Source organism: Henckelia pumila, chromosome 2 (assembly GCF_033568475.1).
Source record: "Henckelia pumila isolate YLH828 chromosome 2, ASM3356847v2, whole genome shotgun sequence".
NCBI lineage: Eukaryota > Viridiplantae > Streptophyta > Magnoliopsida > Lamiales > Gesneriaceae > Henckelia > Henckelia pumila.
Genome location: NC_133121.1, coordinates 162,262,975 through 162,287,759, shown reverse-complemented (window position 1 = coordinate 162,287,759; position 24,785 = coordinate 162,262,975). Strand labels below are relative to the sequence as shown.

Sequence of the window (24,785 nt, the reverse complement as noted above, 5' to 3'; positions counted from 1 at the left end):
GATTTGATACTTAATTAAACAAACTATCATCAACTCGGATTTTTTTTTTTAATTTATATAAAAAAACAGTAATATTAGATTTGGACATGGAGCAATAACCTCATCCAAGAAAACTGCTGAACTTTATGATACCACACAAGATATCATAAACCTCATTGTGTTTAATTTCTAACAGATGTGATGTGTTTGAGTAGCATTTTGACGACATCAGGGGAAACTCTTGAGGCTGAATCCCTCAAGCTTTGAATCTTTGCTTCAGTTTCTGCCTCCAGCCTCTTCAGTGTCGAATCCGAGCTCCCGCTAGACTACAACATACAAAGTTTTAAGCCAACAAAACAATGATGCTTGTCCTGTGTATTTCAGAGTCAAGAAAATGGAAGAGAGGAGAGACTTGATCAAAATAGCTGGACAACCAACCTCAGATATTTTCTTTTGGTGCTCGAATTCCAGATGGGATCGGTAGTTCGCGACTTCCCTTTCTGCTTCTTCCTTGGCCTGCCTTAATCTTGTCATCTTCACTGAAAAAATAATTATGTACACAAGATACAAATGAAACATGCAATGATTTTCTTGAAGCAAAAAAAAAAAAAAAACATAGAATTTGAGGCATGTGTACAGTTTCTAGCCGCGGAGACGATATGTTGAGCCTCCTGTTCCGCGGTCAGCAGCATCTGTATGCCTCCCTGTCCTCTCATTGAATCCATTGAAACTACTCCAATGAACAACAGGATTGATCAGGTGAAATGTGGAAAATGAAAAGACGACGATGATGATCGGATACTTGTTTTCCTTAGGAAAAGGTTAAGATATGTTTCTTGATGAAACTGGTGGAGAGGATCAAATGGTTCAGGACACAATGGATGCTTGAACGTGTGATTATTTCCTTAGAAATAGAAGGTTTCTGTTTTATGCTGCTTTTACCAAGTCAATTTCCTGTTAAATTAATGGCATTTTCTGTTGGGGAAAAAAACAATAATATATCCTTGGAAGCATCCACATATATATTGATCAGATTCAAATAAATTATTCTGTATCTTTTACATTTTGTAAATAATTGACAGCAGTATTGATGAATTAATTGAGAACATAATGTTTTCTATCAAAGTGGCAAATGTGATCCATCTCACTTATTTCACATTTAAATTCAATGATATTATTGAAAATCATCATTATGCAACAAAGTTGTTAAACTGAGTACAAGAAATTAAAGAAAGAAATTTATCAGATTTGATGACTGAACTCTCTGCTTGAATCTTGATGCATAAATCTCATAAAAGGGAGTCTGCCCTGGATGTTAGTCTCTTGAAATAATTGACAGGTATCGGCGGCAGCTTGGTCCGGAACCGAGGGTGGCGTAGATAGTAAAGCCCGAAGATCAATACAACTACCTGGAATGGAGTAACATACAAAAACACAGCCCAGATCAACGCGAATACGATAAAGATAGACGTGGCTCTAGGATCCCTCCAGCTCAACAGAGACAGTACCCTCTCGCCTTGCATCGCCAAGTCCGCGATCACCGTTTGTACTCTTCCTCCTACGCTTCGCAGCCTGTCGTATCTCCTCTTGACTGTATCCATGTCACGAGAAGTTGGGAATGTGTCGTTTTCCTCGTCTAGTTCATCAGGATTAGCGTCCTCGGCCTGTGAAAGTCGAGCATCCATGTGGGGAGGAAGCCTTGGCCTAAACCTGAAGTTCCACAAGCCAATGACAAATAGGTATAGGAAGATAGTGGGCAAGATCAGCTCTGGATAGCAGATGAGTATCATGAATAGGACGTGCACGAGGACCGTTGTCACGGGGTTTTTCCATTGACAGATCCCATCGATCCATTTAAAGATCTGCGAGACACCCGAGAGAAGCATCATTATGCGGTGGAAGTTGGCTTTGCTCCTCCTAAGACTCCACACTTGGTAATCCACATCCAACATGTATTCGACTACCTCACTTCTGAGAGGTGGTTCGGCACGGGACAACTTTGCTGACACAAGCACCATTGCATTGAGGCGGAGCCAATCTATATGCCTAACCGAAATCGGCTGAACGTAATGCATCTTTGGGAGCAGTGGCCTTCCATACTGTGTCAGCATATTCACCCAAGCGGTGCAGGTAAAACGTACCGCTAAGTGGAGCTCGCCGTTTTTCTTTAGGCCAGCAGGAGTAAGGACCAGCAATGGATAGGAATGGGTGTACACTCGATCAATTTCGAGAGTTGAGAGCCTTATTCGTATCTTTCCCAGCTTCTGATCCTTCTTCGGATCATCCCTGTTACTGATGTGGCAATCATCAAACACAGCAATTGTGATGACAGTACAAGGATCAAACACTTCCCATGTGTACTGCTCGTTCCAACGAGGGTGCAGCGTGTCGAGCAGCGTCCTGGTTCGCACCCATTTGTTCCCATACTTAGCCACACAATAGGAATCCGTCAGTTTACCCTCTTTTGCTTTCGCTGCCATCAGGTTTCGAGCACTCAGAACACCTATTTCAAGAATTCCAATGCTTGGCTTTCTCAAAATCTTGGATGATGGCTGAAGATCACTGCTGAAATGCGTGGACTCGTCAAGAACATGGTAACCAGCATCTATACAGAGCCGGAGGAGAATCCTGCTCGCAAATTTCTCCCTCCGCATATCTAATTCCTCCGCCATTGCCGGCTTGTGGAGGGGGAACCACTTGGCATCCGGAAGTTTACCTATCTCTAATCTTTGCGGAATCTCCCGAGTCGGTATGATCACCCTGCCAATCACTTCAACCTTGCCCCCTCCAACCTTGTCCTCCACACTGAATATTATGTACTCATCAAAAGGCTCAGATGCTATGAATATGAGCTCCTCATTCCACTCAGGACTAGTGCTCTTCATGGGAGCACCCCTCGTCGCCCTCCCCTGCCCTCCAAGTCGCACGTTCACAAACGTGTCGGGTTGTCTTCCTGGATCCGAAGCCACGAGGTCTTGCGCTGAGATGATATGCGCGCGGAGATAGTACATCTTGGGAGAGAAATACACTTTGGCACGTGTGCTCGCGAGGCTTTGCTGGCTTAGGCTATGTGCATCGGAGTGCCACGCCTCTGGGAAGGCTTCATCAGCTTGCGTTCCCATCCAAACCGCGAGCATGATCTCCCCTCGTTTGAGTATCTCCCCGTTTCTGTGCTCCAGCCGGAACCACTGAGGAGCTAAAGGACTATCCGGTGGCACGCGGACAGGCACTTCGGAAACATCAAACACATATCTCCCCACAAAGTCATCCTTTGCAACATCTTTATCTTTCACGGTAACTTCAATCAAACTGGACTGAAGTTGCTCCTTGGAGAAGGCGAAGACGCGGTCCCAGACCGGGTCCTGATTCTTCTCCAAATAACTAGTCACCCCTGTATAGTTCCCGATCTTCACCACGACGTATGGATCGAGGCTTCCGGTTATGTCCTTCACCGGAAGATCTCTAGCCTTGACAACTCTTACGAACAAATAATTCATCTGCTCCACCATATCGTAAGTGCTTGCAATCTTGTCCCTGCCCCAATAGCCCATTCTAGCTGCCAGAGGAGGCTTAGTCTCAACCACTCTGTACTCGGATTTCTGCTCAGGAAATTGCATTTGCATCACAGTAGTAGTCGAAGAAACCGGTCCCGCCTGAGCGAAATCAAAACGGGGGTCCTCGAAAAACGGCTTCCCAGCCGGCGGCCGAGGAGGGCCGCCACCACCGGTTCCCAAAGAGTAAAATCTCCTGACATTCTTTTCCTTCTTTTTCTTCTTGTTTCTGTCATAACTCTCTTGATAGAGATACTCATCTTCACTCCTATAGCCATCGAAATCCCCCGGAGGAATTATCCCTTCTGTTGCTTCATGATGATGATGGCGACGACGATTTTCGACTTGTTCCGAAACCTCCTCCCGGGGATCAATATGATCATGGAATCCATCAACACCGGCAGCATCCACTGCATATATTTTCAAAGCAATATCACCCTTGACATGAGAAAAGATACCTCTTTTATCAAGAGGATACCTCTGAACCACAGCCTCCTGCTCAGAAACCGGAACAGACGATCCCGAAATCCGAACCTTTCCCAGAAAACTTTTGTGGTGGCCATGCTTGTTCTTATCATTGTACACAAAAACCTCGACAGCTTCACCATGAAAGCCTCTAGGATTCTTGATATCGAACACGAGCTTTTCGTCCCAACACGGGTTGAGATCTTTGGGTTTTGTGGAAGTCCTTCGGCGTTGATCTTGAAACTCAACTTCCACAAAAGGGCTGGCAGAACCATGCCCATCTTTAGGCATGAGATCATTGGCTTCAACAACTTCGACCACTAATTTTGCCATTGATGATCGATTATTAGGCTAAGTTTTTTGCACGGTTGCAAAAACAATACACGTTGAGATAAAATGCGGAGAAAAATAAACAAGGTGTGTTGAGTATTTTGTGTGTGTGTGTGTGTAATGCTAAGACAGAAAAAGACGTCTTTGTAAGAAGGAGAGCAAAACAGAGACACACAACACACTATCAATACATCTCCTTTTGATTCTTGCCGGTGTTCATGGAATATATATCTTTTTAATGTGATTTTTTTTTTCTGGTTCCTAAAAATATTTCCTTATATCCAACTTTTGTTCATCAAATATAGTTTTGTTTTTTCTTTACTTTTTTGAAAAAGGCGATTGGTGGGAATCTTGAATTTATATTAGTTTATAAGGAAAAAAAATGATGGAAAATGGTAGTTTCCATTTTTATACTAGCGGAGAAAATATAGAATATTTTGTAAAATAATTAACGTCTACTTAGATGTTATTACTTTATTAAAGGGAATCTAAATTGATTTTAACCAAGGGTTTTGGGTTTTATCATTAAATTTTTACATGCTCAAATTTTATGTAATTTCAAGAAAATTTATTGAAATAGATCACCGATTCTTTATATATATTAGTGACCGACACACGAGATAAGTATGCTATGCAATTTTTTTCTTCCTTGTTCATGATATTTTTATTAGTTTAGTTACAGCAGAATTATACATTGACGCGACCAAATTATTTAATATACATGACTCAAGTTTAATTAATAGTACATATAAATACATCTTTTAACAACACATGAAAGTAGTTGGCTGCAAAAGGAGTCATATTTTTCACATAACCACTGACAATATGATTCAGCTGAATGAAATTTGTGTTTTGGTTGATCAAGAATCAAGCCACTTTATGCACTTGGGGGAACCTTATTCTGTGACACCACTTTTGGAATATGTGGCCAAAGGTGTTTAATTTAAAGTTTCTCTTTGAATATACAGATACCTTTTTTTGGCCTTTAAGAATAAATAATGTTCTTCATGGATAATGTTTCCCCACCATTGAATATTATTTGTTACCTTTGTTACAGTCATATTAAGATGAATCAGACACCTGATCCTATTCCAGAGTTAGATAAGCCAACCAGTTCCACAATATCACATACACAGCACACCAGAGATTAGTACAAGATTAGCTCTCCTGTGATTCCTCGAGCTCTTTTTTACTTCGGTCCCTTGGAAGATAGAATGCTTGTGCCGAAACAATGTATCAGTCAAAAGAAGTCCCGTTTCTTTCTCCTCTGACATTTTTCCTAAGATAGTGTTTGCAAATGTTTTAAAATAATGATTATGGATTTTTATTTATAAATTGTTCAAAATTTTTTGAAGAAAAGGTCCATAATATTTTTTAAGCATTTGTAAATATGACTACCTAAATACTTTACCACTGGGCCACTGGCTCCATTTACCCAAGTTCTCCCCCCTTCTTTCTCATTGAAACACTATTACATAACTAGTTCAACCGACGTCCATTAACCTGAGCACACAGTCATTAGTTATGTCCATCTAAATAAAGAAATGATCAGACAACATTGCCAACACTGACGTTTGTCGTGAATTTCTTCAAAGAAGCGGACGGTGTCGATTATGAGTCTTGGTGGATACAAAGGTGGACAGATGGCAAAATAACATTGGTTACAATTTTATTTTTTATTTTTAAAAACGAAATTAACCCTACAAAATGATGGTATAAAACATGTGGTCACAACACACTAGAATTATCATAAATTTGTCTTTTAACAATATGATACCCTATGAATGAGCCCATCACTTGTTTAGGCTCAATCGGAGTCCACATCCAAGAAACAAGGCCCGGGTCCAGGGCTAAGTTGTAAGATTGGCCCATGGCGGTAGGTGTCGACGCGAGGCATATTGGAGATGGAGTTGGAGTGAGAGTGTGAGTAGAGTTGAGGACGAGCCTAGGGATGTAAACGAGCCGAACCGAGCTTTTGAATGTTCAAGCTCGGTTCATTTATAACCGAGCCGAGCCCGAGCTTATTTAGCGAATATATTCATGGCTCACGAGCTTATTCGAGCTTTTATCGAGCCTAAACGAGCTTAATATATTTAAACTATAAATTTAAATATTCATTAAATTAATTAAAAACTAAATTATATATTTGAAAAAAAATATAATACTATTATTAAAATTTGTAATTTTATTCTAATAAATTAATTTTTATAGTTTTTTCAATATTTTTCATAAGTAAAGTGTAAATTTATAAATTAAATATCAATACTATTATTTTTTCGTCTAAGAGATGACTTACGAGCTTGTTAACGAGCCTGTTAACGAGCTAACAAGCCTGTTCACGAGCTAACGAGCCGAATATTGTAAAGCTCGAGCTTGGTTCGTTTGCCTTAACAAGCCTCATTAAACGAGCTCGAACGAGCTTTTAACGAGCCGAGCCCCGAACAGCTCGCGAACTGTTCGGCTCATTTACATCCCTAGACGAGCCTAAGAGTGGAGGAGTAGAGGGAGGTGAGAATGTGATGAGGTGAGATATGGATGAGCCTCTGATGAGGTGAGGTGTGGATGAGCCTAGGAGTTGAGAATGAAGATGATGGAGGCGAGTAGCTAAGGTTGAGCAAACCTGAGGTAGGTGAGCTCTTAGCCTAAGATTCGTCTCAAGGGCAAGACCTCTTAGCTTTAGCCTCGCCTTAAGGAAGAGTCTCGGATGAACAAGCGCGTGAGTCTCACTCACGTGGTCCCCTATGGAATGTGTGTGGTCTCCTACCTTCTACTATATAAATACCAGGTTTTCTTACTTCATTTGCAACTCATTACTTTCATTTTTGAAGGGCGCCCAAACTCTCCTCTTCACTCATTTATTTCCGAATCTGACTTGAGCGTCGGAGAGGCTACACTGGGACACTCTCCCCGCCCCCTCTAACACTCTTTGCTTGGTTTCAAGTTTGCCTATAGACTTGGAGGTTTGGGCTTAGGTTGGACTTGGGTCATCAAATTTTAGTGAGTATCACTTGACATCGTCTGTGGGAAAATCGAGTTACAACATAGAGATGGTTGGAAGAAGAGGAAGTAGAAGGGCTCACACTATCTCATCTCTCCTAAGGCCGAGGATTGAGAAGTCTCCCTGTAGTGACCTACTCCGTGATCACTACTAATTAGAAGCTTAAGCATGCATTTAATTTAATTAAATAATAATCAAAAATTAACAGCGAAAACCATAATAAAATCCTCAAGATCGAACACATAATTAATATACAACCATATCGAATACCAAGTGTATCAATCCAAATACATTAACGGAAAAACTTAGACTACACCGCTGGCCCTCCACAGCCTAAGCCCTCCTAGAACTCCCTGCCTCATCCAACCGCAAACCTGCCCTATGGAATAGGGTGTCCAGAAATAACAAAGTACGGGAACGTGAGCATAAAACCACTACAAAAAAATGTGAGTTTTAGAATCGGTATTTTTGAAGCGGTTGTACACCCGCTTCTAATTTCTGTATTCTCTCGCAGCGGTCACGATTTACAGCTTCTAATGACTATGTATAGGTGCGGTTACATTCAAGCGATTCAAATAAGGAATACAAATCCGTCTGCCCACACAATCTTGTACTTAACTTTTCGAATCGCTAAAAAACCGCTCTTAAATCCCCTAGCTCATTGACCAGGCCAAGGGTATATAGCACGTTGTGACATCGCCTCAGAAGGTGGCTCCTATACCCAGTAGATAATGGTGACCTGATATGTAGCGACCCAACCCGGATCCACTACCTAATTAGAGTTAGAGCATAATTAAGCATGCAATAAAATAAATCGCTGCGAAAGACTTAAAATAAAAGCAGACCGGCAAAATACAACCGGCTTAATCAAACTCGATTATACAACCCAATAGAATAACTTAAAATAAAATCTACAGCTAATCCTGCTGTCTTCATGGGTCGCTGGCTTCTCCAAGCTCCTAGTGCTCAATCATGCACCTACACCTGCCCCATCGAATGGGGTGTTCAGATACATAAAAAATACTGGATGTGAGCGACTATGCTCAATATGAAAGCAATGATATATAAACAAAATGTGCACACAGATGACTTTAAAATAGTGTAAAACCGTATGCTCAGGGCGCCATGAATATACAGTATCGACTAGAGAGCGACTCTATGGGGTACTCGTATATTCTATATCAGGGCTGAGCTATCCTATCCTGACCCGAATCCAAAATAAGATACAAGTCCCATATGAAAACTGTCAATACAAGACCCGAGTCCATAATGAGATACATGCTCCCTATAGAGACTGTCAATGACAAACATCTCTCGGGATGTGGTCCAGTATAAAACCATGCATGTGCTAAAGCAGTAAAATATGATAACACATATAGCACATACTCATGCAACATATAAGCATATATATCATGCCGGCTATCTCGGTCAGTATTTACGTACCTTACTACAGACAGTCCTATAGTCACACTCTAGGTTCCAAGCCTACCAATCAACACTACAATGCAAATACCCATGCATCATTCATTAAGCTCTAAAAGCCATAATTAAGCTATTGTATTGTAGTGACCCGTATCCAAAATTAATGATTAATGAGTAATTAATCGTGTGATCATGTTTAGATTTAGTAAAACATGATTAAGAGGTTTTCCAAAAGGGTCTAAGGAGTTCAAAAATAGATCTAGTGCACTCGGGAATAATCCGAAGGACCGAGCAAGATCGGACCATCCGATCTGGGATCGGACCATCCGAAGTGGCTGTGTTCGGGAGCTAGATCGGAGGATGCGAGAAGTTCGGACGCTCCGGAGTAGAGTTTTGACGATCCGAACTTGAACAGGGACACATATGTTCGTATCATCGGATGGCTGATGTCACGAATGACGTAATATTGAGTTCAAACGATCCGAAGGGTGAGATCAGACAATCCGAACAGTATACGGGACAAGTGTATGGTTGCATGCGGTTGGTTAGATGCGTGGCGGAGATCGGACGATCAGATGAGGCGATCGGACACTTCGAAGGCGTGATCGGATGGTCCGATCGTGTTCTATAAATATGGGGTCCGAGCTCCTCATTTGTGCGAATTCCGAATTCCTCTCCTTCGCCCAGATGACTCTATTTTAGGATTTGGGTACTCTTATTTTAGAGTTGGAGTAGGGAATATATATTTTAGCATAGTCAGACAGTATCTGACATAGTAGCGGAGCAGTGGTCGTGTAGCAGAGCCGTTCTTGGGGTTGTGGAGCTACAACATGAGTGTGCCCTAGTTGCAGGATAGTCGCCATCAGTGGATTGACGACGGACGCAGGTATAGCTATAGTATTTTTAAATTATTCAAGAGTATGCAATAGATTAGTTAAGGCTTTTAGAACTTATTGAATGATGCATGGGTATTTGCATTATAGAGCGGATGATAGGCTTGGAACCTAGAGTGGGACTGCTAGGAACTGCCTGTAGTAAGGTACATTAGTACTGACTGAGATGACCAGCATGATATATATTATATGTGTTGCATGAGTATGTGCTACGTGTTTTATATGTTTTACGGCTTTAGCACATGCATGTTTTTACGGTATACTGCATCTGGTGTGATGTGAGTCATGAAAGTTTCCATCGGTGATGAGTTACTCCTTATGGATTCGTGTCTGGGGAGACTCAGCCCCTGGTTTTGCTATCAATAGGAGCGACCACGACGGTGGAGTAGACGCTATAGTGGATAGAGGAATATAGGAGCGGCACCGCAGACTAGCTATCCAGCATTGCCCTGTATATTAATGGCGCCTCTGAGTACTGTTTTTACCCTCATTTTAAATACACTTATGTGATGCATATATTTTATATATCATTGCTTCCATATTGAGCGTAGTCGCTCATATTCAGTATTTTCTCTGTGTCTGGACACCCCATTTGACGGGGCAGGTGTAGGTGCAAGATTGAGCACCAGGAGCTTGGAGTGGCCAGTGACCTTGGAGACATCATGATTAGCTGTAGGTTTTTGCCCTTTAGGCTTATTTATTCGATCGGATTGTATAATCGAATTTGTTTACCCGGTTGCATTCTGCTGGTCTGTTTTTATTTAAGTTTTCCGCAGCAAATTATTTAATGCAAGCTTAATTATGCTCTTAACTCTGATTAGGTAGTGGATCCAGGTTGGATCGCTACATTTGTTGGTATCAGAGCATGCATGCAAGAAACTTGGAATTTAGTACTGAGACTTTGGATTATCCTTGTAGGATTGATAAGACCATGGAAGAGATGATGATGAGGCGATTAGATTGCCCGAAGACTATCATCATCGGCAGGAGTTCAAAAGATTTGGCTTATGAGATTCCAGCAAGTGCAGACAGGAGCGATGGATCGTGTCCGAGTTTTCACGATTTCTACTCATCTAGATCCTAGCTTTGGATCGAGTACCGGATACCAAAGGCAGTGACATAGGATTGGTTGGAACGCACTTGATGCTTGCATCTGTACCATCCTTACCATGATGACACTACTCTGAAGATTCTCCAGTCGTAGTTGGAGAGTTTGTCATATAGACCTTCACCAGGGAATGCCTCGAGTGTCTAAGGCATGACTGGTTTCGAGCGTAAGGTCATTAAACTCATGCAGAACATGGTTTTACCAGTATGCTTGTATCAATGCGATCGGTAAGCACACGAAAAACTTTATGTTCAAAAGCATGAATTGAATGCAAGAAGAACGCTGACGGTAGATCGCGAACAGAAGAGTTCGACTGACAGGAACTGATGCAGAGCATAGCTGATTAGCAAGCTCGAGTTATTCTCTGGGAGTCTTGGCAGGACGAGATACAGAGAGATAATGGACAAGAGTACGCTTGCATTGATGCATGTGTCGAGGAGAAGCTTCATGCTCAAGAAACGAAGACAAGTACGATGATTTTAAATACTGTATTGTTGTAGTTGTAAACAGTATTTCAGTTGTAATAAATCATCAGACTCTGGTTGTACCATTTCAAGTTTGTTTATACATTTCATTGTATTTTGAATACTGTATGTATTACATGGAATTTTAATAAAAAAATTGTACATAACTTGAAGTAATAGTACATGTATTATTTATCCAGCAATTCGTGGATGATTGCATGTTTCGGCTAAGAGTTGGCATGGTTTTAGTTGATTAGTGTTCAACTGTGGTAACTCATGGGGTTTGAGTGGGCCTATGGTAACCGTTAGTCTAGGCTTTTCCTAGGATTGATCTAGTTAGTCAACAGACTAAGATAGAGCCAGCGATGAGTGGACTCATCTAGAGGCATGGGAATATTGTTCGGGTTAGAACATTGGGCTTGTTCTAGGTTGTTTCCTTAGAACAGTAGCATGTTGGACCTTTTAGGTTGCGACATTGTGATGATAGGTTTTCATCATGGAACCAGGTCGAGTATATGCCGAGAGTTGTGGACTATGACCATGACTAGACGTGATGGGGCACGACCCTATTCCAGTGTTACTCTGGTAGTCTTTGTACTTCAGAGGTTGCCTGGGAGCCTTCGTGCTTCAGGATTCGCGGTGGGAAAGCTACTAAGTCTAGGGATTTGGTAGCAGTCACAATAGGGTATGACCATGGTTATGATATCGAGCTTGATATCAGTGGGTTTAGATATCTTCTGATTTTGTCAGAGATATTAGGTTGAGTTTTATGCTGTGAGAACCAGTCTTAGAGGGATTTCCTTGACGAGTGTGTACATTGAGCAGATAAGTTTTGACCTAAGGAATAATGTTAGATGGATCTATTTAGTAGGTAGACGGATTTCTACCAGTGATGACTAGGGGTTGTCATCAGAATTATGATTAGGATTTCCTTGTGACAGGAGTTATCCAATAACCAGGATGAGATGTTGTTTCGAGACTTTGAATCGAATAGGAAAATTGCTCCATGATGATTGACTTCATCAGTTCTGGATTATATCAGATGATAAGGATTGTACATGACTATTTGAGGCGTGAGGGAAGTGTGACTTATGCCAGTGTACACTTGGTGGTGATTTCAGGTGGGACGTCGTGGTGGGCTACCTCAGTATTAAATTATTGCACAGTCTTAGCAAGGGATATAATCAGGAGCGTGCCCGGAGATTGTGGAAATCTTTGGGATTCGTTAGATATAATTCTTGGACTTGACAAGCCGTGACGTTCATCCTGAAGGAATGAGGCAACTGTCAGTAGTAAGGCGCGAGGTTGTGCCAATAGAATACTAATAGCTATTGTCTGGTTATCGAGTATAGGTACGTTGAAACCAAAGAGATTTGGGTATTCCAAGTGTTTAGGAATAGTAGACTGTTGGCAGCCGAGTAAAGATTATTGATCGAGCCACGTAGGTAATCTGATTTTATTTCACTATCCAGCTAAGTGCGAGCTGTAGTAGAATCGACGAGGTCGATTAGTTGAGCCCAAATCAGGAATGATTAGGGTGAAACAATTAAAGAATACTTGAGATAGTATTTTGTCGTGTAATTCTAAAGAGGATTTGTACTTGGTACAATCTCAGAGCAGTCGACTATTTAGATGATGTAGAATCTCTAGGATTGCCAGATATGGGTTTTTCTTTTGGAATTGCTGTAGTCGGGGACGAATGCAATTGGATTAGTATGGTCAGGTTAGGTGTTAACTTGACAAGTAGAAACAAGCAAGGAATTGGTATTTTCCAGTATAGTGCTTTCTTGCAAGAAAAAATCAAGATTGTTCCAATCAATTGCTTAGTGGCAACAATGGTTAGGAAAGGATCATGTTTATGCTTCATGTGGGAATTGTCCATTGAACAACAATAGTAAAGGTTGCCTTTTGGATTGAATACTTCTCAAGATCGCAACGAATCAAATTCGTTCTTTTCAATCAGCAAGTCACATCCGTGCAGACTGTATGTCAAGGATATTGCTTTTTAGCAAGGAACAATGGTCGGGTGCATGATAGGGAGCTAGTGATGATGGTGTCAGTAGAGACTCCATGGTGAGTTATACCAGGTGCAATTAATGTCGAGTTTTGAGACGGAATAGGAAGCTTTTCCATACGTCTGTGCACTGTAGAATGTCCCAGTCGAGCATATTTATGGGAGCTTGCCTTAGTCTTGATGTGTGTACAGTGATTGCGAGTATGTATAACATTCAGAGGGATGTCCATCGATTTAATTCATGGGTGAATAACCTATGGTCGAGATGATGTAGATCATCAGAGGTGTGATGATTTCCATTGCAGTGTATGTGTGGCTTCGTAGGCCAATGGTTAAGAGATGACTTAGCATCATTATTGGCGAGCGATGATAGTTTTCATCAAGGCATAGTGTTGAGTTATACTAAGAAACGTGAACTGTGATTCGCACTGGACATGGTGGAATGAATTCCCAGTATTGCTATGGGAATCTTGTTTGCTTCAGGGGAGCATGAGAAGGATAATCAGTTTGGAAACCGTGTTAAGCAGTTACATTGGAGTATAGATTTGTGTCACTAGGATTCTCTTGGGAAAAGATTCTTGAGTTGCTTTTTAAGAGCAGTGTTGGGATTAGTGTTTCCTGACTAGAGGTGTTATGCTCCGAGAGCTTTTGGAACCATTAGATGGTTAGATTTAGTTTGGTGATTTGACGGATGTCTTAAGCCAGTCAGGTTATGACTTGGTCTTCTTCAGTTTAAGATTTTCCTTGAGACAAGGATCTCGATCAAGCGGGTGTTGGTATCCTTCGTGATCAGGGAAATCGTGGTCAGGATAAGAAATGTTTCAGTGCTATGATACAGTAGTGCCAGAGAATTTTGGCTCTCGACAAGTACCACTGTAGTTTTCAGCTGGGAGAATGCTAATGCGGTTCAGCATTAATGGAGCTTGCAGGGAATTCGACAAGAGTCTGAGTTTTTCGGAAGCTATTTCGACCAGACACTCAAGCAAGTGTCTCTAGTACGTTCTCGAGATTCTACCCTAGATTTCAAGGACAAAATCTTTTAAGGGGGGGAGAATGTAGTGACCCGTATCCAGAATTAACGATTAATGAGTAATTAATCGTGTGATCATGTTTAGATTTAGTAAAACATGAATAAGGGGTTTTCCAAAAGGGTCTAAAGAGTTCAAAAATAGATCTAGTATACTCGGGAATAATCCGAAGAACCAAGCAAGATCAGACGATCTAATCAGGGATCAAACCATCCGAAGTGGCTGTGTTTGGGAGCTAGATCGGAGGATAAAGAGTTCAAAAATAGATCTAGTACACTCGAGAATAATCCGAAGGACCGAGCAAGATCAGACGCTCCAAAGGCGTGATCGGACGGTCCGATCGTGTTCTATAAATATGGGGTCCGAGCTCCTCATTTGTGCAAATTTTGAATTCCTCTCCTTCGCCCAGATGACTCTATTTTAGGGCTTTGGGTACTCTTATTTTAGAGTTGGAGTAGGGAATATATATTTTAGCATAGTCAGACAGTGTATGATATAGTAGCGGAGCAGTGCTCGTGTAGCAGAGTCGTGCTTGGGGCTGTGGAGCTACAGCACGGGTGTGCCCTAGTTGCGGAATAGTCGCCATCAGTGGGTTGACGACGGACGCAGGTATAACTATGGTCTCTTTTAATTATTTAGGAGTATGCAATAGCTTAGTTAAGAGTTTTAGAGCTTATTGAATGATGCATGGGTATTTGCATTGTAGAGCGGATGATAGATTTGGAACCTAGAGTGGGACTGCTAGGAACTGCCTGTAGTAAGGTACGTAAGTACTGACTGAGATGGAAAAAATGATATATATTATATGTGTTGAATGAGTATGTGCTACATGTTTTATATGTTTTACGGCTTTAGCACATGCATGTTTTTACGGTAGACTGCATCTGGTGTGATGTGAGTCATAAAGTTTCCATCGGTGATGAGTTACTCCTTATGGATTCGTGTCTGGGGAGACTCAGCCCTGGTTTTGCTATCATTAGGAGCGACCACGACAGTGGAATAGACGCTATAGTGGATAGAGGAATATAGGATCGGCACCGCGGACTAGCTATCCAGAATTGCCCTGTATATTCATGGCGCCTCTGAGTACTATTTTTACCCTTGTTTTAAATACACTTTTATGTTGCATATATTTTATATATCATTGCTTCCGTATTGAGCGTATTCGCTCACGTATAATATGATGCAATCATGGATGGCTCGCATGCTGATCAAGTGACTAAGGATCCGTTGGAGATACCACGAGGACCGGTTACGAGAGGCCGAGCTCAGAAGTTTAAGGAAGCACTTCAATCTTTGTTGCTGAAGACACAAGAGGGCGTTGGATTTCTTGATATTCAATTTGGAGGAAGTTATAATCTTATTGAGGTCAAAGGAGGTCAAGAAAGTGAAGAAATTGAAGACCCTGCTCGAAGCCAAGGTGCGCCCGCGCCCCAGACTCGCGCCATTATTTTGCGAAGAAGAAGCGCGCCCGCGCTTACGGATGCCAAATTGACGATGTTTTTGCGAACTCTCGGCGCGCCCGAGCTACCTTATCGCGCGCCCGCGCCATTGTCTGCACAACTTCGGCGCGCCCGCGCCTCTCTCTAGCTCGCCCGCGCCATGCCCTTTTTCACGCACCGAAGGTGTTTGTGTGTGTGTTCGGGATTTTTAATATTTTGGATTTACTTTGTTTATTTTAGGTATTTTATTTCTACTAGGAAACTTTAGGAGATATCTTTGATATCTTTTTGATTTATTTTGCGTTATCTTTTAATATTTTGGGTTGTAATATAAATACTACAACATTCATTATTTTAATGATAACTAAGATTTTTAGATTATTGATTATTCAATACAAAATTCTCTTTAGAATTTTATCAAAGCTTTTGCTTTACCCAAAATCAAACTTATCAAAGTTTCATAGCTTTGTGGCGTTTGTCAATCGATTTTCAATTGGGTTGTCAAAGACAGGTTCCTTTGAAGGTCTAATTTGAATATTCGATTGTTTTCTATCGTGAATTCTCTGTTGCTAGTTAAGGTTCAACTAGAGGTGGAGATTCCAAAATCTGTTACTTGTTTCAAAGTCGGGACAAAAATCTTTGAATTCGTTTGTTATCGAATTGAGGTGCGATTCGTTGAAATCGTGTTGCCTTTCATACATAAGATTCATATCATTTGGTATCAAAGCCTAAGGTTTTGATTCAAGTAAGTCGTATCCTTCTTTAATCTATATTCTTTCTTCGTTCTTCATTCTTCGTTCATTGTTCGTCGTTCTTCGTTCTTCATCTATCTCATCTCAAATTTTTGTGTCATTCTTTCAAACTTGTTATCCAAGTCTCGTGTCTTGTGCTACAAGTTATAAATTCAAAAAAAAAAAAGGGGCTTCAAAAAAAAAAAAAATAATATAGAAGAAGCAAGATAACTTGTGGACAATTTTCGTTCTTGTTCATCCTTGGGTGCGAGTCAAAATTCGAGCATCCATAAATTTCTTATTCTTGTTTTTGTCGATCTTCAAGAGCCGATCTTCAAGCGTCTAAAAGTTGTGAACTTGAGAGTTTGATTCACTTCTGCACAAAGAAAAAGCCTACATAAATTGAGTGAAAAAAAAAGAGTGTTGGAGTGATCTGTGAGAACTTGTGTGAGAAATTTTACTACTAACATTTTTCTTACAGGTACCATGAATCCTAATAAAGATGCTAGTGAAAGTGTGAACCAAGGAATTTCCAAGGTTCAAATGGAGGCGTTGATGGGGCAATTTACTAGGGTGATGAGGTCGGAGTTGGAACCTCTTCATGAGCGGATGAGTAGATTGGAGGAGAGTAGTGGTAGTGAAAAAAAAAATAAAGATAGGAAGGGGAATAATTTTGAAGGAGATGAGGAGAGTTTTGATGAGAATTGGAATGGAGAGAGAAGAGTACATGGGGTTAGACATAGGCGAGAAGCAGTACGAGGAAAACATACGGAGTGCAGTAAGGAGGATGGAAATATTAGTAGTATTAAGATGAAAATTCCAGCGTTTCATGGGAAGTCTGACCCAGAGGCATATTTGGAATGGGAGAAGCGTGTGGAGTTTGTGTTTGATTGCCATCACTATTCTGACCTTAAGAAAGTGAGGTTGGCAGTGGTTGAGTTTGTAGACTATGCGTTAATCTGGTGGGATCAATTAGTGACCACTAGAAGGAGGTGTGGAGAGCCGCCTATTGAGACGTGGGAGGAGATGAAGCGTGTCATGAAGAAGCGGTTTGTGCCTAACTATTATTATCATGACATGTACAGGCGATTACAAAATCTGAAGCAAGGTCCAAGAAGCGTGAAGGATTCTACAAGGAGTTAGAAACCACGATGATCCGGGCCAACATTGAGGAGGATAATGAAGCTACAATGGCCAGATTTTTGTGCAGTTTGAATAGAGAAATCCAAGATCAAGTGGAGCTTCGCCACTGTTTTGATTTGGATGAGATGGTGCAGACAGCCATGAAGGCGGAGCAGCAGCTCAAGAGGAGAGGAGCTGGTCGACTTCCTATCGGTGGAGGATCGTCAACTCCTTGGAGTCCAAGCGTTGCAAAACGGGAGGTCAACAAGTCGGTGTCCAAGCCAAAATTTGACACCAAATTGGAGGCATCAAAACAAGTGGGTAAAGGTACAGCTGAAACTACTAATACTCGTTCTAGAGATATTAAATGTTTTAGATGTCAAGGACTTGGTCATATTGCCAGTCAGTGTCCTAATAAAAAAATTATGATTATGAATGCTGGTGGTGAGATTGAGTCGGAGAGTGAGGATGAGAAATATGATAGTATGCCTGCGTTGGAGGATCCTGATGAAGAGGGATATGATGCGGTGGTTGGAGAATTGTTAGTGACCAGGAGAGTGTTGAATGTACAACAAAAGGAGGAGGAAGAAACTCAAAGGGATAATTTATTCCATACTAGATGCTTTGTGAATAACAAAGTATGTAGTGTTATTATGGATAGTGGGAGTTGCACTAATGTAGCGAGTTATGAGCTGGTGGAAAAGTTGAGTTTGCCTGTTATAAAGCATCCTCAACCTTATAAATTGCAGTGGTTTAATGATAGCTCGGAGGTGAGAGTGCATAAGCAGGTGGTAGTACCGTTTTCCATTGGTAAGTATGTAGATGAAGTGTTATGTGATGTGGTGCCTATGCAAGCTTGTCATATTTTGTTGGGTAGACCGTGGCAATTTGATAGAAAGGTGATACATGACGGTGTTAAAAATCATTATTCTTTTACCTTGAAAAAGGAGCCTATTGTATTATTACCTATGACTCCAAAGCAAGTGTTGGAGGACCATCTGAAAAAGAAAAAGAAAGAAGAGGCCGAAAAAAAGAGTAAAAAAAAAAGTGAGATGACCTTAGAAAAAAAGATTGAGAGAAAAAAAGATGAAAAAAAAATTGAGAGAAAAGAGGCCGATAAAAAAATATTTATGGCCCAAAAAAGTGAGTTGCGAGAGATTTTACATGAGCATACTCCACTTGTGTTGATTTTCTATAAGGAGTTTCTCCTTAACACAAGTGATATAGCCGGAAATCTTTCGAGCAATGTTGTTTCTCTTTTGCAGGAATTTGAAAATTTATTTCCGGAGGATTTGCCTCAAGGATTACCACCTTTGAGGGGGATTGAGCATCAAATTGATTTTGTGCCCGGAAGTGCGTTGCCAAACCGTCTAGCGTATAGGAGCAACCCGGAGGAAACAAAAGAACTACAAAGGCAGGTAAGTGAACTTCTTGATAAGGGGTTTGTACGTGAGTCTATGTCTCCTTGTGCAGTGCCTGTTTTGTTGGTTCCTAAGAAAGACGGCTCATGGAGAATGTGTGTGGATTGTAGAGCCATTAATAACATTACCATCAAGTATAGGCATCCTATTCCTAGAATAGATGATATGTTGGAAGAGTTGCATGGTTCTAGCGTCTTTAGTAAAATTGATTTAAAAAGTGGTTACCATCAAATTAGGATGAGAGAAGGTGATGAGTGAAAAACTGCTTTTAAAACTAAATATGGCTTGTATGAGTGGTTAGTTATGCCCTTTGGACTAACTAATGCACCTAGCACTTTTATGAGATTGATGAATCATGTGCTGCGTGCTTATATTGGAAAAATTGTTGTGGTATATTTTGATGATATTTTGGTGTATAGCAAAAATTTGGATGAGCATGTCGAACACTTGAGAATTGTGCTAATCACACTAAAAGTTGAACATTTGTATGCTAACTTGAAAAAGTGTGTGTTTTGTACAAAAGAACTTGAGTTTCTTGGCTTTGTTGTGAGTTCCCAAGATGTCAGAGTTGATGAGGACAAGGTAAGTGCAATTCAAGATTGGCCAACACCTACTTCTATTGATCAAGTTCGAAGTTTTCATGGCCTTGCAAGTTTCTATAGGAGATTTGTGAAATATTTCAGTACTTTGGCGGCACCTATGACTGCGGTGATCAAAAAGAACATTCCATTCCATTGGGGCGAGGAGCAAGAGAAGTATTTTAATATTGTCAAGAATAAATTAATTAATGCTCCTTTACTTGTTTTACCTGATTTTTCTAATACCTTTGAAATTGAATATGACGCGTCAGGTGTAGGGATTGGAGGTGTCTTGATGCAAGGTGGGAGACCGATTGCATACTTCAGTGAGAAGCTAAGTGGGGCGTCCTTGAATTATCCTACCTACGACAAGGAGTTTTATGCGTTGGTAAGGTTACTTGAGACATGACAACACTATTTGAGACCAAAAGAATTTGTGATTCATACAAATCATGAGTCTTTGAAGTATCTCAAAGGACAACAAAAAAAAGCTGAACAAGAGACATGCCAAGTGGGTAGCGTTTGTGGAAACATTTCCCTACATTATCAAATACAAGCAAGGGAAGAAAAATGTGGTAGCGGATGCTCTATCACGAAGGTATGTACTTTTATCTACTCTAGATTCTAAATTCTTAGGATTTGAGTATGTGAAAGAGTTATATCCTAGTGATCTTGGTTTTGGTGAGATGTATGCGTCATGTTTGCATGGTTCAAAAGATAAATTCTTCATGCATGATGGGTATTTGTTTAAGGAGGATAAGTTGTGTGTTCCTAAGTCATCTATTCGTGAATTACTTGTTAAGAAATCACATGGGGGGTGGTTTAATGGGGCATTTTGGAGTGGCTAAATGTAGTAACCCAGAACTCATTTTAAGATAATAATATGTTAAACATGATTAAGGGTTGGTAATTAACCAATTCCGGGATTTAATCGGACTTCAGAAGCAAGAAACGAAATTTCATTGTCTGAGCCAGTTCGGACGATCCAAAGAGGACTTCGAACGGCCCGAACTTGATCACCGGGGGCTCCGAAGGTGAGCTTGTTGACTTCGGAGTTAAGGCACGTTCGGACGATCCGAAGAGGACTTCGGATGGCCCGAACTCCCTTGTGCCAAGCAAGCAGGATTACTCAGCATGGTGTTTTGACAAGTTTCGGATTTAGGTCACTTCGGATGACCCGAAGAGACGTTCGGACGGTCCGAACTCGACGTGTCTCGCATGCAGACAGTGAGTTGGAACGGACGATCCGAACTCAGCTTCGGAGGATCCGATCTCGTCCGAAAATTTTCCTATAAATAGGGCTCGTTCGATTTCATTTTGAAATACGAATTCCTGAGTTTCTTTCTTCAGTTTTATAGTGTGAGATATACACTTGAGGGCCCTATCGGTTATAATAGAGGTTCTGGAATAACCAAGTTGTGGTTATAGTCATCCGAGACTAGCGACTCCAAAGGGCTAATTACGGACGAAGGTATGGTCCGGGAATCTATTTAAGTTTTGAGAGTACTTATTAGCTTAGTTAAGGCTTATAGAATTTATGTAGTGATACGGTGAACTTTTGAATATAGGCTTGGAACCTAGGATCTTACTATACTTGAACTAGCCTAGAGGTACGTACACATTGACTGAGATTGGCAGCGAGTATACATGTTTATATGTTGCATTTATTTGGCATTATTATATGGCATGATATATGATTTACCGCTTTCTATATTCATATGTCATGTGCATATACACGTTGAGCCTATACCTTGTTATACCTGACTATAGAGCCGCTCAGCTCTATACTCGATAATCTGTCACTGAGAGTACCGCGACGGTGGGGGCATTTATGTCTGTCTACTCTGGTGTACTAGACGAGTGTGGTTGCACCCAGAGGTTGATCCGTGCGGTGGCAGCACTCATGTGGCGCCGGTTCTGAGCATGACTTTTCAGATGACCCTGTACCAGTCATCATGTTTCATGCATTATATACATATGTTTACTCATGTCTATGTACTGGGCGTTAGCGCTCACGTCCTAGTTATTATTTTGGACACCCTATTCCATGGGGCAGGTCGCAGGATGGACGAAGCTGGTAGTTCAAGGCAGGACTAGGAAGCAGGAGGCTTGAGGATTTTATACAGCAGGATTCGATATAGCTGTATAATGTTTACTGTTTCGATTTGGTTGTATCACTACAGATTTAAGTCTGGATTATGTTACTAAGCTGATATGTAAATTATGGTTTTGTTTTCGCATGTTTTACTCTGTTAAGTTATTTTACTATATGCATGCTATTATTTGCCAGTTAGTAGGTGATACCATGCAGGGTCACTGCATTTTTGGTATCAGAGCATGCATAGATTTTGGGATTAGTACTTGGGATTTAGTTTAGTCTTGAGTAATTCTTGCGCATTTGGGATTTTAATGTGCAATTCTTTTCAGGATATGGCTGACGAGAGTCACGGTAGTGTTGGCCAGGGAGGTGGTCATCATCATTGTCACCATCGTCATCAGGATGGTCGACATCGTCCTCATGAGGGTAGACGTCGCTACTCTATCAATAAGTTCATGCAAGTAGGACCGAAACCCTTGGTGGGAGGCGAGAATCCTGAACAGGCGAGGAGTTGGATGTCTAAACTCGAGAGTACTTTTCGTGCTTTCGATTGTACTGAGGATCAGAAATTGGAATTTCTAGAATTTGTTCTAGAGGATCGAGCACGTTTTTGGTGGGATGCCAAGGCTGCTCAGGCACGTACTGAGAGAGGACAGGTGACTTGGGGGGATTTCTGTCGGGAGTTCCAGAAACTGTATTTTCCTCCGGCTGTTCGCCAAGCACGATCTATGGAGTTGCTTACTCTGAGGCAAGGATCAATGACTATTGATCAATATCAGCAACGATTTCTTGATCTGCTACCTTTCAATCCTCATATCAATGAGAGTGATGCATCGAAGTATGATATCTTTCTACAAGGTTTGAACCAAGATATCTACTCTCAGGTTGTCGTCTGTGATGACCCGGTATCTTTTGAGACTTTGGTGAACCATTGCCGTCTTGTGGAGACCAGCAACAGGCGGGCACAGTTGATTATGCCAGGACAGCCTAGTGGATCTTTTGAGCCTCGAGCTCAATCTGTTGTGCAATCTAGACCTACGTCTTTTTCTACTCCTACTACTTCATCTGGATCTCGTGGTTCATGAGGTATGTTTCGTTTTGGAAAGAAGAAGAAGAAGGAGGAATTTTGTAGTCATTGTGGAGGGAAGCATCCTGCAGCTTCATGTCGGAGAGCTACTGGTGCTTGTTAGATTTGCGGTCAGCAGGGACATCTGCGGAGAGATTGTCCTCAGCGCATGGGTTCTGCTAGTGGATCGGGATCACAGGTTGGATCTCAGGCTTCTATTTTTCCACGTCAGCAGCCAGCACCACATAGTTCTTCTGGTTATCGTCCCCAGACTCAAGGGCAGGTGTTTTCTCTGTCTCAGGAGCAGGCTACAGAGGGAAGCGATCGCATGTTGGCAGGTACCTTTCTGTTATGTGGTATTCCTGCACTTGTATTAATTGATACTGGAGCATCGCATTCCTTTATTTCTAGTCTCTTTGTTAAGAGACATAGATTACCTTATGTATCATTAGATATGGATTTAGTTGTATCTACTCCATTGGAGAAAGAGATAGTAACTAAGCGTCTAGTGATGGGTTGCCTTCTGGAGTTTGAGGGTAATGTGTTAGCAGCTAATTTGATGATATTAGCGATGGCAGATTTTGACTGTATCTTGGGAATAGATATGCTGAATTTGTATCACGCTACTGTGGATTGTTATCAGCATCTGGTACAGTTTCATCCGGTTGAGGGTGATAGCTGGTATTTTTATGGTGAGGCGCGACCTCCGATGCCACTTGTTTCGGCTCTGAAGGCATGTCATGTCTTGGAGTCAGGTGGGGAGGGCTACCTCATCTATGAAGTTGATATGTCCACGAGTAGTACGGGTATTGATCAGTTACCGGTTGTCAGCGAGTTTCCTGATGTATTCCCTCATGAGATTCCTGGTTTTCCTCCGGTGCGAGAGGTTGAATTTGGTATTGATTTAGTACCAGGAACTACGCCTATATCCCGAGCACCTTATCGTCTGGCACCGTCAGAGATAAGGGAATTGAAACAGCAGTTACAGGATCTGCTTGATAAATGATATATTCGTCCGAGTGTTTCTCCGTGGGGAGCACCTGTTTTGTTTGTCAAGAAGAAAGATGGATCGATGCGATTATGTATTGATTACAGGCAGTTGAATCGTGTCACCATCAAGAATAAGTATCCTTTGCCGCGGATTGATGATCTGTTCGATCAACTACAGGGTACTTCTATTTACTCGAAGATAGATCTGAGATCTGGTTACCATCAGACGCGGGTACGAGACTCAGATATATCTACGACTGCTTTCAGGACCAGATACGGGCATTATGAATTTCTGGTAATGCCATTCGGTTTGACGAATGCACCGGCAGTCTTTATGAATCTGGTGAATCAGATATTTCGACAGTATCTGGATAGATTTGTCATCGTCTTTATTGATGATATTCTTGTCTATTCTCATGACAAGGATGAGCATGCACAACATCTAAGGATTGTTTTACAGACGTTACGAGATAAGCAGCTGTATGCGAAATTGAGCAAGTGTGAATTCTGGCTTGATCGGGTAGTGTTTCTCGGTCATGTGATTTCTAGTGAAGGAATATCTGTTGATCCTAGTAAGATAGAGGTAGTGCTGAACTGGTCTCGTCCGACGACGGTTGCTGAGATTCGTAGTTTCTTGGGTCTAGCTGGATATTACCGTCGGTTCATCGAGAATTTTGCACAGTTGGCAAGGCCTTTGATACAGCTTACACGGAAAGATGTTGCCTTCATATGGTCCTCGGATTGTGAGGAGTCATTTCACGAGCTGCGTGGACGTCTTACTACTGCACCTGTGCTAGCTCTACCTTCTGGATCAGGAGGTTATGTTGTCTATACTGATGCCTCTGGTCAGGGGTTAGGATGTGTTTTGACACAGCATGGACATGTTATTGCCTATGCTTCTCGACAGTTGAAGACGCATGAGAATAATTATCCAGTGCATGATCTCGAGTTGGCCGCCATTGTATTTGCGCTCAAGATCTGGAGGCATTATCTTTATGGCGAGAAATTTGAGATATTCACGGATCACAAGAGTTTGAAGTATTTATTCACTCAGGCGGAGTTGAATATGCGACAGAGATGCTGGA

The 24,785-nt window shown here is 41.4% G+C and overlaps 2 protein-coding genes across 2 annotated transcripts; both read right to left on the bottom strand.

Annotated features, from left to right (window-relative positions):
- Window positions 1-161: 161 nt before the first annotated feature.
- LOC140885232 (V-type proton ATPase subunit G-like) lies at window positions 162-704 on the bottom strand. The gene is made up of 3 exons (XM_073292179.1): window positions 617-704; window positions 418-518; window positions 162-305 (listed from the first exon to the last, which is right to left on the bottom strand). Exons 1-3 carry the CDS (start codon window positions 702-704, stop codon window positions 162-164), a joined length of 333 nt encoding a protein of 110 aa, XP_073148280.1.
- A 427-nt stretch (window positions 705-1,131) lies between these two features.
- On the bottom strand, window positions 1,132-4,527 carry LOC140880799 (multiple C2 domain and transmembrane region protein 6-like). Its single transcript, XM_073285573.1, has one exon. It carries the CDS (start codon window positions 4,326-4,328, stop codon window positions 1,269-1,271), a length of 3,060 nt encoding a protein of 1,019 aa, XP_073141674.1. The 5' UTR covers window positions 4,329-4,527; the 3' UTR covers window positions 1,132-1,268.
- Window positions 4,528-24,785: the final 20,258 nt, after the last annotated feature.

Bases quoted from the DNA above. Each gene is read 5' to 3' on its own strand.
- LOC140885232 (XM_073292179.1), bottom strand. From the start codon at position 704: ATGGATTCAATGAGAGGACAGGGAGGCATACAGATGCTGCTGACCGCG. The intron at 519-616 runs GTACACATGCCT...TTATTTTTTCAG, and splicing joins CGTCTCCGCGGCTAGAAACT to TGAAGATGACAAGATTAAGG. The intron at 306-417 runs GTTGGTTGTCCA...TGTATGTTGTAG, and splicing joins ACCAAAAGAAAATATCTGAG to TCTAGCGGGAGCTCGGATTC.
- LOC140880799 (XM_073285573.1), bottom strand. From the start codon at position 4,328: ATGGCAAAATTAGTGGTCGAAGTTGTTGAAGCCAATGATCTCATGCCT.